Genomic DNA, 16,564 nt, shown 5'->3' on the forward strand with positions numbered 1-16,564 from the left:
TATTTTATACGTTTCGGTCCTTTAAAATTTTTATTTAATTGCCTCATGTAATCTACAGGTTAAGGTATATTTGATATCTTTCATTGTCAGTTAAGATTAAAAGGCCTCTCTGTAAGTGTCATAACTTATTTAATTATGTAAATTCTGCTATGTTTACCCCAAGTATCTGCGAGTCAGACGGAATCAGTATTGTGTCGTCATTTTTCCTCACGGTTGCTCTTCTGCTGTTGGTCATTTATATCTTAAGTCAATTAAACCTATATTCTTTGTGTTTTTTCAGGACCTGTATTGAATGTAGCAACGGATCGGATCAGGCCCAGCTCAAGCCAGTTACCATGAATTTGTCAACCCAAGCGTTTCAGTCCATCATTTGTTTTTGATCTGTCCTTGGTTGCTCTTGCTTATTCTCACTTTCTACTTGTATAGAAGTTCTGTATTCTGTTACCTTGAAAGTTATTTAATTATTACAGCTTTTGCACATTTTGGTCGTCGTAATGCTATTGTGAGATCCAGTAAGTGATTCTGGAGCCAGTTCCTACTCTTATAGGACTCAAAGACTTCATTTGGCTATAAATAAAAAAGCAATTCTCTGTACTATTAGAGAACCGGTAGTTTAAAGTTTTGCTAACTTGCTTGTAGCGTTCTCATGAGACTGGTGGTTTGTAGCTGTTTATGTAAAACTGGACCTCTGTGGTGCATAACTATTGCTCATCCTTTCTTATGTTAAACTTGACCTCCATAGAAATAAATGTGCTCAAATTATTGTTTTCTTTATGCTCAGCACCTTACCACAGCCAGATTCTAGCTCACCACCATTTCAAATAGTCTGCCACACAGTCTGCCGTAACGTGTATCGCGCTACCCGTCACTCGAACATATTTCATACATACAGTCAGACCTTACCTTTGTCAGGCAGTGTTAAAGTGCAGTTTGGTGGGTAGACTTTAACGTGACACAAAGTTTATCTTGAGCAAATGTAGTGCAACGTACGACTTGCTAGTACTGTTAGAGCTCTGAATGTATGAGAGCTTCACTTCCTCAGTTATCCCTTACATTCCCACCCGCATCCCTTTCAGAGGTTCCTGCTCACAGTTGTGACAGCAAATAGTTTCTTTAGTTTTTTCTCGCTGCTCCTTGTGTTTGTTTTCATTCAAAATGTATGAGGGTGGGCAATGTCGCGTTGTAAGTGACAAAATCATCGACTAACCAGGTAATGAAATGTTTGTTCTACGTTTTAAAGATATCGATCTGCCTAGGTTTAACGACGTCTCCAGTCTTTTTTACTTTTTTTTATAAAATGATATTGACAGTGAACTAACGATGAAATTGTTTTTCGTATTCCATTTCGTTTAATTTTATACATATGGCCTTAATTGTCTAAAATGTAACATGTGGAGTAAGTCGTTAGAAATACAATGTATTAGATTATCTTCAGTATGGAAATGATCATTGACGGAAAACTTTCAGACGTTACTTGTGGACATTAGGTGATTTTTATGGTTCTGATATACATAAGATGCACGTCTTTATTTACTAGTTAGTGAGTATGCTCGTTTGAGAGACTTTTGTTTTTGAACGCAGTTACTTTTGTGTATGTTTATTCGCAATGTAGTTCAAGTATCAAGGAAGCTACCAGTGGCTGTGGTTAGTGACTATACGAACCAATAATCACTTACCTTGATTCACAGTTGCTCCATCCAGCCAAAATGACTGATTTCAGTAACGCATGCTAATACACTGCCAGAAAAGTAATAGTACACCTGGAAAGACGACTTCGATTTTGAGTTGATGATGGCATATGCCACGTGGGGGAAAATAGATAATGGTTTCAACGTCGTTCACCAACTGATAGCATAGTGTCATATCTGCCAGAGCGCAGTTTGTGTCTACCCTTTAATAGGGATTGCTTACAGCCAGAAACCTCAGTGTGGCGCAGACGAGTCGATCATTGAGGCAACCAAGCCACGGAGACGCACTCCTGCATCCTACAGCCAAAATAGCAAGTTTGAAAGGGGTTAGATTGTGGCCTTCCGAGTGGCGGGTTGTCCTGTCGCATAATTGCCACACAAGTTGGAGGTGCTGCGTCAGTTGTGCAACGATGCTGCTACCGATGGTCACGTGAACGTTCTCACGTCGGTAGCCGAGGTTCTGGACGTCCACGCAGTACAGACGCCCGCCGGGTAAGGGCACCAGTAGTAGATGTATTGCTACCACAGCACAGACGAGGGGGGCTTGTTAATCCAGATGCGTCAGCACTAACTGTTGCGAACCGATCGTTAACAGTGGCTGCGGTCAGGCACACCTCTAACCCATCCATCACCCACGCCGCAACATGGACGTGCGAGACTCGATTGGTGCCGCCAAAGGATTATGTGGAAGATGGAATGGTGAGCTGTGGTTTTCAGCGATGAAAGCAGGTTCTGCCTGTACCCAGGTGATGGCCGTTCGCGTGTACGACGTAGACCTGGTGACCTCTCTCTCGCAGAGTGCATTCGTCCGAGACACACTGGGCCCATCCCAGGCAGTATGGTCTGGAATGTGACAAACTACAACAACTCGTTCACCGTCGATGTCTCTGGAGGGGACGATATGTAGCGCTCGATACGTGGAGTGTGTTGTCAGAACCGTTCTTGTGAAATTCTTGCAACAGTAAGGTGTTATTCCAACAGGATAATGCTCGCCCACACACTGCCTGTGAAAGTCAACGTGCTCTGCAAGACGTGCAGCAAGTGGTCAGCACGATATCTGGACTTGTCTCCAAACGGCACGTGTGGGGTATGATGGGACGAGAAGTGACATTGGTGACTCGTCAGCCAACAACTTTTACAGAAACAAGAGAAGATATCGAGCAGGCGTGGTATCCGAGGCCAGTATTCACCATCTGTACGATCGACTATTTGCCAGAGCCAGCATTTCTGGCGTGGAGGTTACACTAAGCACTAATATGGGTATTTCAGCATGGGACGATATCTGGTACCACAGAATCACTTGTGCTATTAATCTGTAAATGTAATCATTTCATGTACTCGATATGCACTATGTATCAATTAATCTTGAATGAGTTGGAATCTTCTAAAAGGGTATACTAGCTTGATTTCAGGCACTGCGTGTTACTGCTTTACTTGTTGCTAGCCGGTTCTAGTTTTGGTGTTGAAAAAATATTTACCATCAAATATGACTAACTAAAGGAGTAGATGCGGTGACAGACAGCCACCAGATATTGCTCTTGGAAGAGGGACAAGGGCTATAGAAAGGCGAGGGTAGCACTAATCAGAACAATGGGCAAAATGCTACTACATTACTTAATCCTCTTCCTTGACCATCTCCTCTCAGAAGCACTCATACAGCGCTTCTCTCTCCACTCTCTTTTCGTAGTCATCCGTGCCAGGAATTAGCATTTCACGGCAGTGAATTCTCGCCCCGCTTGGCAGTTGGCGCCAGTGCTGGTCATGTGGTCCTCCAGCGGCAGAGGATGTGCGAACCTGGTAGTGTGGTGAATGCAGTGCCACGGCGAGGTTAGCAGTGCTCGTATAGGGCAGCGGAGAACGAGTTGGTGCTGAGTGAAAGAGGTGGTGTCAGCTGGAAGAAAGCGCGAGGCCTCGGTAAGAGCGCGACAAGCTTTGGCCTGTGGCACGGTGACGAGCTTGGCATGCTGCCTGGTCTTACATCCCTGCATTTTCTAGCTCAGGGACGTGGCCAGTGCCAGCGGACACGTGTATTTGGAGGACGTGGCGGCCGCTGTCGCCTAAGTGCGAGGACTTCAGCAGAGCCGTGGAGTATGCACATGTCCACCGACTATCTGAGTGGCAAACTGGACAAGGTGGGGTAGGCTGTTGGTGCAGCAAAACAGTGGAGACGGCCTTGTGGAGCTCTGGGCTTGAAGCGGCTCGCTGTCATCAGAGGACATTGTTTTCTGTCTGCGGTAATGGAAAGTGCTTGGCTTTGTGGATCCAGGGTAGGCGTTACTCACAACATACAAGCCACGGTTTGTATTCCGAAATGACAGAAAAGATTGTATCATTTGTATTCAGCGAAAGCCTTTGTAGTCCAGACGAATGTGTGTGTGTGTGTGTGTGTGTGTGTGATTGTGTGTGTGTGTGTGTGTGTGTGTTTGTGCTGTATTATACCATAAGCATCTGTATTTCACTGTGAACTATGCTCATCGAGTGTTTAGCCTGTTTCTTTTTTTATTTCTTTTACTGCTGGCGTTAGCTGAATCATTAACGTCATTTATTGCGGCCTGTGATCAGTAACGCTAATCTGGGTCAGTGTGTTTTGTCATCTACTGTATTTACTGACTTCTTGTTATTGATTGTATAGTTTGATTTGGGGTGAAAGCTTCTTCTGGGACACTTTCTGCATATTGAGTCCAGGGCTAATATCTGCTTATATTTCGTCTTTCTTGTCTTTCTTTTAAAGCCTACATAATTGTTTATGGTATTCTGTATTTTAAATTGTAGTATATTTTAAATTTGCGTTTAGTGGTTTGAGTCCTGACTGTTTTACTTATGTTTCTTGTTATACGTACTGTCGGATTTGTTGAGTTGGCTAGTAAAAATATTTAAAACTTGTTAAGGATTTGCACTCACACAACTCCCAGCCTCTTTAAGTCCCAGAATTTCCAGCGCATATGTTGTGCATACAAACATTTAACAAGCAAGACTCACATACAACAAAAGCTGTGTTTGTGAAGGAAGAAATCCTTTCCTGCTAGGAGGTTGAAAAATCACTTTACAGTCATGGTAGCCTACCGTTTGCTACCGCGGTTGTTACTATAAACCGCTCGAGGAAGTACTACACACTTTCTTTACCTGAGTTATTTGTAATTCTTGTTTTTTATATTATACCCGTTCCCCAGTATTCTTTCGATCGAAGGAAAGCGCTACATACACCCATCTATGTACTGGAGGTACAAGTAAATTTGCATTCTCAATGTAGTTCAGTTCTCTGTGTCTCCAGCTGTGAACGCAACAATGTGCATACTGATCACTCCATCGACAGAGTTTTCTGTACGTTAACTTTCCTCCTGAACTAGAATGTAGCACACCTACGCCAATCAAAATTTCGACAGCTATTTGTGAGACACAAAGCAAACGAAGATGGGCCCTGTAATAGTTTTCCGCAGTCAGTGAAACCATCTGTGGAGCAATACTAAAAATTTACGGTTTGTAGACTGCTACAGAATGGTGCTCACTGCCATTGGACGTGTTTCGTTGTGTTATATCGATCCAAGGAGTGCGCAATCGACTTCACACAATCAATTTGGCCTATAGGTGTCCATTACGAGCAACAGCACAAATCTCCCAGCACCATCGAGCGCCAAGAAGTTGCGCAATAGATCACCTACAGTGAAACTTAGTTTATTGGCATCGGGTTCCTTTTACCATTGAGTGCAGGAGTTACTTGGCGTCTGGTGACCAGCATAGAAGAATGTGGATGGGGACAAGTACCAGTGGGCGTCTTACGGGGTTGGTATAGCAAATCTTCAGGTCTTAACAATATTAGCGACAAGACTATATCTCCTAGTACGAACACGGTCTCTTGATTATGTATGAAATTTTCGATATTTGTTGTTAAAAAGTAACAGAACTGCTTTTCAGTCTTTCTTATGCTTCTTTTGGAACCTCGCTGCTGGAAGCATGTGTTAGTCTTGTAGCTAGAATTCCAAATGATTTATATCTATATTTTGGCAGTAGTGTTGTATCCATGAAATCTTTTTGCCTTTTTAAATTAGTTGTAAGAAGTCGGTTTGATGACGCCAAAAGCGCGTCAGCTTTTTTTTTTATCATATCAGTGTTTGTAAGGCGAACCTGCAGTCCACGTTTCTAACGAAATCAGATTATATTCATTGTTATTATGCAGACTATTTCTTTGCATTGACAATTTACAATAACACGGTCTTGAGTCACCAAGCTCGATGCTTTCCAGCGATGACCTTCGGGCCTGAAGCTATCTTTCACAGTTAATATGTGTGATAAAAGTCAGTTTATGTCATAAGAAAAGATTTTATGAACATTTTTTATAATTACCTGTTATCTTTTCTTGTCGGCAATGAGATGTATCCTGTCTTCGATATCATACTACTCTCATGTACGAATTTAAACTATCACTAACAGCCAGGCGCAAGGCATTAAGTTGTCCACGCGTTCATCACAGCGGTGGGCAGACACATTGTGGGCCAGTGGTCATCTACAGATGTCGGACGGCTCTTGTTGCCATCGAAAGTAATTAGAGATCTGTACAGCATCCTGCCATGGTTTTCAAGCCTATCACCTAATCCTAAAGTCAACATTTGGGCACTGAGTTTATCTTTCAAGACGATAATGCGTGATTACGCACTTCATGAAGTCCTTTCTCCAGGAGGCTGGAATCGACCGAATGAAATAGCCTGTGGTATGTTCTGACATGAACCTGACACACAATGTTTAGGACCAGTTGAAAATTGCAGAGCAGTGTCGCAGAAATACTCCAAACACAGCCGGTACTCTATGCTACCAAGTACTTTTGATTTCACAAATGTGCGTTCTCGAACAGACTGCTTTGGATTAGGAATTGGGAAAGTTTTGATTCGAAAGTGAATATATATATACTGTAGTACTGTGAGTATTATTCTCTCGTTTATCCACTTGAATATAAGCCCAACACGTTCACAAATTTGCAAATGGTGCAAAACGTTCAGTGCACATTTTATGCGCCACAATGGATGGTGATATATGCCGTGCTCCACTTCCGGCTCAGCAATCATTCACGACGATATGCTCACTTTCATGTGGGATTATGAGCAAAATTTATTTTGAAACGCTTAAATCGACTTTCCGATGGCTCTCTAAGCTAGAATTCTGTCATCTGCTAAGAAGTAATGCTACCTTCTACCTTTTAGAAGTGTAGGATATTTGGCCCTGTAATATATTCAATGAATACGATTGTCACGTCGTGATAATTGAGATCAGCGTCTTGAGCAACCCCTTTAAGGAATTCGCTACCCTGAAAATGGTTCCCAAATACTTACTGCTTTTGAAACGCCTTTCATTTTTGCAATAATGTATTTTTTACGAAGTAACTACTATTAACTTCATCTTCGACTCTATGTAATGCTTTCACTGGATGCCAAAGAACTCGAGTGTTGTTGATACCAATGGAGGCCGTAAGTTCAAAAATGGCTCTGAGCACTATGGGACTTAACAGCTGTGGTCATCAGTCCCCTAGAACTTAGAACTACTTAAACCTAACTAACCTAAGGACATTACACACATCCATGCCCGAGGCAGGATTCGAACCTGCGACCGTAGCAGTCGCGCGGTTCCGGACTGCGCTCCTAGAACCGCGAGACCACCGCGGCCGGCAGGCGCGTAAGTCTTAAAAAGCTCTGAGGTCATGGTAAGCACCAAAGATATTTTTATTATTGCAGTACGTATGCTCTACATAATACACTCACTATAATTGTTAAGTTTAAATCAGAGCAATTCGTTGGACATGAAAGAAAAATGGAAGTTGGTTAACAGAATTTTTGTTTTATTTTCAACTGAACGGTCTGTACAGAACATACACGAGGTTATATTTATCTTACCTAATTTGTGTCTTACTTCCTCTCGTACTCTAAATCCAGTCGTTTGAGAGGAATATGATACATAGCAGGAAGGCTGACGCGAATCTTCCACACTACCTATTTTTTTAGAATATCTGCCCTTAACAGGAATATATTCCAGCAATCTGTGCGAAAATTATCCCTCTACAAATTATTTACAACATACACATATTACATACTTCAGGTAATATTTTATTTGATCATTTGTTAGATGTACATATTTAAAAGAACTAGAATGTACTGGAAACTTTATCCTAGTAACAGTTCTACTACAAACAAAATCTCATTCTAATTAGAGAAGTCACATATGTAAAGAAAGGAAACGACAAGTTATTAAGAAATGTTTTCTACAGGAGATTACTATTTCCCAAATAACTGATAAAAATATAGTCTACTGTTCAAGGTTTTCTCAGCTGTGTATGTACACATGCCATAGTTACATCAAGAAAACGTTTTTCATCTCTCTATTATTTTCTTAAGTGAGATAGAACAAGTTGAAAGACATAGAATAGCTAGAGGTTCTTAAACATTAGGCAAGATCTTAGTATATTTTCAGTTATTCGTATTTTATCACTCGGAATAAAGTATGAGACTTAAACTATAATTATCAATGTGTAGGTAGGAAGTGTAATGTTTTCCCACACTCAACTGCCTTGCAAGACATGAACACGAGTTTCAGTCTAACACTGCGCTATAAATAATCTGCTTCAAATATTGGTATGCCGTAAAAGAGCATGCAAGGAAAGGAACAGGAGAGTGTAAATGTTTAAATTTTTTAAAAGATCCATTCAGGCAATGAAGTGCTACCACTTTCTAGAAGGCTAGGGATCTGGTCTGAATCTGCAAACAAAATGAGAGGAAAGTTCTTACGAAACATTGAAAGTTATTTTATTGGAACATAACGATACACATATGTCGACATTACAAACAAGTGGCTCAGAGGTGTGGGAGTTTCTTAATATGCCTATGGCATGTGTAGGTTTCAGGTGGGGGACTCAGTAAGTGGGCCTGAGGAGTTCCTCCGCCGTCAGTTCTCCATCCTGGTTAGCGTCGACGAACTTGCTGACGATCATGCGAGCCAGTTCCGGGTTGTTCTGCATCTCGGCGGCGAACCATTCCACAGGGAAGCTGCAACAAACAGAGTTTTTTAGGGCAATGAACGTATGTTTCAACAAAAAATTTATGAATGATAAATTCTATTCACAGGTGTGATACTTTTAATAAATAACTGAATCATTATACTTTTCTGAAACAGTTTCCTGTGAGATAAAGTGTTTGTTACTCGTTAAGATTAAACTGTCTTTTTTCGGAGAAAATGTATTCGAAATTGCAAATATGAACCGAATCGGCTGTGTATTGGAAGGGTGACGGCGAAAATTTATGTCGGACCGGACCTCAGTCCCCAGATTACCCCCGCTTTACGTAAACAGTCGCCTTCACCGTTTCTGCTATAAGTGCACGACCAGACACAAGATGCCTTATGTTGTCGTCCATGTGTCACAACTTGCACTTGGACGTTCATCCATGAAGGACATATTTACTGAGAGTGGAGGGCCGGATGTTGACGAATAAATACGAGATAGCAGCGCCTGTATTATTAAGAAGTTTATTGTGCTTACTGAGCAATGTAACAGTTGCGTAACTGGGAAAACCTTTTGCAGTATTATTCTTGCCGAATCTTGGCAGCCAATGGTTTTGGTTGGTTTGTTGATTTTGGGGAGGGGACGAAACAGCGAGGTTATCGGGCCTATCGGGATAGGGATGGATGGGGAAGGAAGTCGGCCGTTCTGTTTCACAGGAACCATCCAGGCATTTACCTGAAGCGATTTAGGGAAATCGTAGAAACCGTAAATCATGATGGCTGGACTCAGGTTTGAACCATCATCGTCCGGAATGCGAGACCAGTGTGCTGACTAATGCGCCACCTCGCTCGGCAGTGAAGTTTTTGTTTGAAAGTGGAAGACAGGTGACTCCGTACCGCATCCAGTCGAGAAAAATATTTCGGGCCTCATTCTGACCCACTAAAATGGTTTTATGAAACTTATCATGTTGCTGGCGGCCAGTCCGTCGAATGGGAACGCAGTGCCACGTTAAATGTCCGCCTTAATTTGTATAGCAGCTTTCCCTTTCATGTCAATACTATCCGTAAAAACACAAATAAATGATCAAACTACGTAAATAAATATACGAGGAGTACGGTTATGATCTGATACGACAAATAAACTTATGGTTAGACTGTAGTAACCGATGTTAAGATTCAGCAAGAAAGGAAAACTGCTTGACATTCAGATAATCAATGTCAAATATCTAGATGCCATGGGCTTTTACCTATGATCCTGAAACACTGAAACAAAGCGCCAGTCGATTCTTTGGGAGAGAACAACCTAACGACGGCAAAAAAAAGAAAAAAAAAGACTGCTTAGACTGGCGACTACCAGAGGTCACATCAGGAAGGAAATGAGGCAAGACATGTGAGCAATACAAAAGCGAACGATCTCCATAAAACTCTAAGACAAATGAAAACAGAAAACACACATGACAGGATGGAATAAACGCAGAGTTACTGAATTATGAAGGACCACTGTTACAGCTACACTTACTGAAAGTAAACTGTACCAAGGTAATGCCAGGCTACCAGGCAATAACGGAAGTAACATTACCTTTTATGAAATAACATCTTAATAACTATGAAAAGCCGATCACGTATTCCTAATAAGTGTTAAAAATTATAAACACAAATAACCACTACTATATACTAAAAGAAAGACCCAGCATAACAATTTGAACTGTAGACACAAGGAAAACGATACCCCGGAAGATCACGGAAAAGATCGCTAGATGAAGACCAGAATGGACGAGAAGCATACTTCTCAAAATTAAGACGAATAAGATAAACAAGAGGAAGGAGAAGAAGACTGTGTACACTTTTTCACCAAGATAGTATATTTCCCTTTACTAATAAAATGCTGGCTCCTGCTTAAATGGAGGTGTTCGATTATGGAAAACAGATTCGTAGTACATTCTTGGTGGTACTGCACTCAAGGCGCGAAAATTCCTTTCCTAATTACATGGCCACTGCACGATACTGTCATAATTACTATAGTTCTGGAGTGGATGGACGCTGAAACTCGAGCATGACTGATCAACTTAAAATGTAGAGAGTTTAATCTCGTCTGGTGTTACGTGGATGAGAACCTCCAGACAACTTCATTTTTTTTCTTTATGTTTTGCTTGAGAGATTTGCAGAATTCTGCAGAAGCAATTTGAAATGGTTAATGACTGTGTAAATTTAAAACCGTCTAAGCTAACCCTTTTATAGAACTATTTGATGAACGAGAGTACAAATTTTCCCCACGCTTTCGTCATTTGTTTTTTGATACCCCAGCACCAGCCTAGTTTGTGAATTGTGATCAGCTTGTTTGTCTAATACCCATGTGGGGCAATCAGAAGTTTTTAGTGTTAGTATAATGAGGTAGAATCTTATTTTCATGCTTGTCATCGAGACAAAAGTTGAAAAAACCGGACATGGCTAAGGAGAGTGTATCCATACTACTGACATTACGCCGTTAGCGATCTACTGCGGAGATGACTGGACAGTTTGAAAGACCTTCTAGATGTGCCAGTTTAGATGTTAAAAAAACTCTCAGGTTTCAAAGTAAGATGTGTACCAACATCGTGACATTATAAATTCACATTTAGTGGGAAATTTAGTTTTATTTTTTTGAGTCACTAGTCTTCTGAATGGTTTGATGCGGCCAGCTACGAACTACTCCCTGTGCAAACCTCTTCATCCCAGAGTAGCGCTTGAAACCTACGTCTTCAATTAGTTGCTGGATGTATTCCAATCTCTGTCTTCCTCTACAGTTTCTGCACTCTACAGCTCCCTTTAGTACCGTGAAAGTCATTCCCTGATGCCGTAACAGGTGTCCTATCATCCTGTTGCTTCTCCTTGTCAGTATTTTCCACATATTCCCTTTCTTTCCGATTATGGGCGGACCATCCTCATTGCTCAACTTATCAGTCCACCTAATTTTCAAAATTCGTCTATAGCACCACATCTCAAATGCTTCGATTTTCTTCTGTTCCGGTTCAAATGGCTCTGAGCACTTTGGGACTTAACATCTAAGGTAATCAGTCGCCTACAACTTAGAACTAATTAAACCTAACTAACCTAAGGACATCACACACATCCATGCCCGAGGCAGGATTCGAACCTGCGACCGCAGCAGTCTCGCGGTTCCGGACTGAAGCGCCTAGAACAGCACGACCACCGCGGCCGGCTCTTTTCCGGTTTTCCCGCAGTCCATGTTTCTCTACCATACAATGCTGTTCTCCAAACGTACATTCTCAGAAATTTCTTCTTCAAATTAAGGCCTATGTTTCATGGTAGTAGACTTCTCTTGACCAGGAATGCCGTTTTTTCCAGTGCTTGTCTGTTTTGATGTCCTCCTAGATCCATCCATCACTGGCATTTTGCTGCCTAGGTACCAGAATTCCTTAACTTCTTCTACTTCGTGACTTTTAATCCTGAAGTTGTTAGTTCTCATTTCATTTCTGTTACTTCTCATTACTCTCGTCTTTCTTCGATTTATTCTAAATCCATTTTCTGTGCTCATCACACAGTGCATTCGGTTCAGCAGATCATGTAACTACTCTTCGCTTTCACTCAGGATAGCAATGTCATCGGCGAAATGTAACATTGATATCCCTTCACCTTTCATTTTAATTCCAATCCTGACAGTTTCTTTTATTTCCACCATTGCCTCTTCGATATGGACATTGAACAGTAGGGGCGAAAGATTATATTCCTGTCTTACACCCGTTTTAATACGAGCTCTACGTTCTTGGTCGTCCACTCTTATTATTCCTTCTTGGCTCTTGTACATATTGCCCGTCTCTCCCTATAGATTACCTCAGAAATTCGAACGCCTTGCACCGTTTAACATTGTCGAATTCTGTTTCCAGATCGACAATTCCTACGAACCTCTCTGGATTTTTCTCTATTCTTGCTTCAGTTAATAACCGCAACATCAGAACTACCCCTCTGGTGCTCTTACTTTTCCGTAAAGCCAGAATCATCGTCATCTAATACATCCTCCATTTTCCATTCTTCTATATATTATTCATGTCAGAAACTTGGATGCATGACCTATTAAGCTGACTGTGAGATAATACTCGCACTTCTCGGCTCTTGCAGTCTTCGGAATTGTGTGGATAATATTATTTCCAAAATTCAGATGTTATGTTACCAGACTCGTACTTTCTACCCACCAGCTTGAAAAGTCTCTTTGTTGCCACTTCCCCCAATGATTTTAGAAATTCAGATAGAATGATTCTATCGCTTCAGCTATATTTGATCTTAAGTCCTCTAAATCTCTCTTAAATTCTGTTTCTCATACTGAATCCCCTATATTTTCTAAATCGACTCCTGTTTTTTCTTCTATCACATCAGGCAAACCTACCCCCCCTCATCGAGGACCCCCTTTCACCTATCCGCTGTCTCCTCTGCATTCAACAGTGGAATACCCGTTGCACTCCTAATGTTACCATTCTTGCTGTAAATTTCACCGTAGGTTGCTTTGACTTACCTTTACGCTGACTCTGTCCTTCCTACAATCATTTCTTTTTCGATTTCTTCACATTTTTCATGGGGCTATTTCGTCTTAGCGTCCCTGCATTTCCTATTTATTTCATTCTTCGGCGACTTGTGTATTCCTCAATTTCCCTGAACATTTTTGTACTTTCTTCTTTCATAGATCAACTGAAGAATTTCTTCTGTTACCTTCTTTGTACCTATGTTTTTCTTTCCAACTTCTGTGATTGCCCTTTTTAGAGATGTCCATTCCTCTTCAACTATACTGCCTGCTGACCTCTACAGCCTTAGAGAACTTCAAGCTTATCTCGTCGTTCATTAGTACTTCCGTATCACACTTCATTGAGTATTGATTCTTCCCGACTGTGTTTCTCATAAGAATAACCCTATCACTGAATTGTTCACAGTAACACACTCTCATACCTACCTTCCTATTCGTAACGATTCCTACTCCTGTTACACCATTTTCCTTTGCTGTTGATATTACCCTGCACTCATCTGACCAGAAATCCTTGTCTTCTTTCCATTTCACTTCATTGACTCCTCCTATATCTAGAGTGAGCCTTTGCATTTCCCTTTTCAGATTTTCTAGTTTCCCTACCACGTTCAGGCTTCTGACGTTCCTCGCCCCGACTCCTAGAACGTTAGCCTTTCGTTGGTTATTCATGCTTTTTCTTTGGCAGTCCTCTCCCGGAGATCCGAATGGGGGAGTATTCCGGAATCTTTTTCCAATGGAGAGATCATGATGAAACTTTTTCAGTTACAGGCCATATGTCCTGTGCATAGACGTTATATGTCTTTAATGCAGTGGTGTCCATTGCCTTGTGCAGCCTCATGCCACTGATTACTGCTGATTATTTCGCCTTTTGGGGCCAGTTTCTCACCCCAAAGACAAGAGAATGCCCTGAACATCTGCCCAATTCTCCGCCCTCTTTGGCAAGGCAGTTGGCAGAATGAGGGCGACCTCTTATGCCAAGGCTGTTTATTAATCAAAATTTAAACGGTAGCGGGTTTCGAGCCCGGGTCGAAGACGTTTTGATTGTTAATGAAAAACGCTAACCCTGTTTATCCAAATTAACCCCACCTCATTGCTTGCTTAAAGGCTTCAGCACACGGACTGCTTCTTAGTAACTGCTAACTACTCATTTATTGCGTAACACTCAACGTAGTTTGTGGGACAAATAGAGAGTTGCAATGAGGGAAATTGTGTTGCTAAGTGTTAGCCGGTTCATTACCTTGAAGGATAAAAGTTGCATCACGCCACTGATAACGTCACTATCTGCATCTCAAACCAACACCAGGTATTTTTCCAGTCTTGTTTACCGGTGTGTCGCGTCACTAGTTAAGAAATAATAGCCAGCATAAACCTGATACTAGATTTCGTAAGTGTGCCACTGTGCTAATGAAGCACTTACACCGTTATCAAAACGCATCACTTGGTGTAGCCGCTGACGCACAAATGGGTAGGGACGTTTCTGCCTTTCTTCATCGTTTCAGTGCGTCACCGAATTTGGCAAGTCAGTGCACACAGATCTAGTAGCAAGGTGTGCTGCACATTCCTGCGCTGCTCTGCGACATTTTGGTTCACGCCATTAAACTAGACGTATGTGTGTCGCCTCTCAGTCTCTTAATCAGTTATTATCGTAGAGAATGAGAGCAGACAGTTAAATCTGGAAGGCGATGAAGGACAATCTGTATATTGAGCAAGCAGTAAAGGAAACAAAAGAAAAATTCGGAGTAGATATTAAAATTCATGGAGAAGAAATAAAAACTTTGAGGTTCGCCGATGACATTGTAATTCTGTCAGAGACAGCAAAGGACTTGGAAGAGCAGTTGAACGGAATGGATAGTGCCTTGAAAGGAGGGTATAAGATGAACATCAACAAAAGCAAAACGAGGATAATGGAATATAGTCGAATTAAGTCAGGTGATGCTGAGGGAATTAGATTAGGAAATGAGACACTTAAAGTGGTAAAGGAGTTTTGCTATTTGGGTAGCAAAATAACTGATGATGGTCGAAGTAGAGAGGATATAATATGTAGACTGGAAATGGCAAGAAAAGCGCTTCTGAAGAAGAAAAATTTGTTAACATCGAGTATATGTTTCAGTCTCAAGAAGTCGTTTCTGAAAGTATTTGTATGGAGTGTAGCCATGCATGGAAGTGAAACGTGGACGATAAATAGTTTGGAAAAGAAGAGAATAGAAGCTTTCGAAATGTGATGCAACAGAAGAATGCTGAAGATTAGATTGGTAGATCACATAACTAATGAGGAAGTATTGAATAGAATTGGGGAGAAGAGGAGTTTGTGGGACAACTTGACTAGAAGAAGGAATCGGTTGGTAGGACATGTTCTGAGGCATCAAGGGGTCACTAATTTAATACTGGAGGGCAGCGTGGAGGGTAAAAATAGTAGAGGGAGACCAAGAGATGAATGCACTAAGCAGATTCAGAAGGATGTAAGTTGCAGTAGGTACTGGGAGATGAAGAAGCTTGCACAGGATAGAGTACCATGGAGAGCTGCATCAAACCAGTCTCAAGACTGAAGACCACAACAACAACAATAAGATGCAGGGATTAACGCATGAAATTACGTGCTGTTGGGCTAAAGCATCTGTTCACATGTCATTTACTTAGAGTCTGAGCATGACTGCTCTGTTACGATAGCAACTTCAAAGTGAATAAATAACTGAAAAGTATGATCGGGTTATATTTAGCAGGCATAGATGGCAGTTGAAATATTTCATTGGTCGAACTCATTCATAATAATTATCACGGGCACGTGTGAGAAGAGAATAGTGGTTACTTAGAGTTGCCCAGCGTCTCAGATGTCGTATGTGGGGGAAGTTTGGTGTTTAACGCCCCATCAGAAGCGAGATCAGAAGGGACAGACCGTAAGTTCGAATACTAATATGATTAAGACAACTGGACGTTTCTTTGTCATTAAATCGTTGAAAGTATACTGCCACGTCATCAGTTAAAATGCTAAACTACTAAAGTAAGCGAACTTTCAGACGTGCTGCAGCCTCGTTCATTGGGGCGTGTACTGATGTACGCTGGTTAATGTAATACATGAAGAAGACTGTTGCACCATGGCTGCGATGTCTGTTATTTTTGGGTTTTAGAGTTTTAATATTTTTCTAAGGTGACGAGACAGTAGCTCCTGAATAATTTTAATGCTATCGTCTCCGGCCATGGGAGTCTACGTAGTTGTATTGCACGTGTATTAGTCGTTGGATCACTCCGAAATTCGCCGTAATCAGATTAGGGAAACCCCAGAAACACTAAATTCTGATGATCGTGCGGGAATTTAGAATTGGTTCTTCTTATGTCTGTGTTACTATTATTGCTCGTACATATTTAACAAGCCGGTATATTACAAAACGGT

The 16,564-nt window shown here is 41.4% G+C and overlaps 1 protein-coding gene across 1 annotated transcript in view; it reads right to left on the reverse strand.

The window, feature by feature from the left end:
• Positions 1–7,495: 7,495 nt before the first annotated feature.
• The window catches only part of LOC126176745 (allatotropins-like), a 355,383-nt gene continuing 346,314 nt past the window's right edge, over positions 7,496–16,564 (reverse strand). The window contains exon 3 of the mRNA XM_049923914.1: positions 7,496–8,713. Within this exon, the coding sequence (XP_049779871.1) occupies positions 8,581–8,713 (133 nt within the window). The 3' untranslated portion in view covers positions 7,496–8,580. The remainder of the gene's footprint in view (positions 8,714–16,564) is intronic.

The sequence above is a fragment of the Schistocerca cancellata genome, chromosome 3 (assembly GCF_023864275.1).
Source record: "Schistocerca cancellata isolate TAMUIC-IGC-003103 chromosome 3, iqSchCanc2.1, whole genome shotgun sequence".
NCBI classification, from domain to species: Eukaryota; Metazoa; Arthropoda; class Insecta; order Orthoptera; family Acrididae; genus Schistocerca; species Schistocerca cancellata.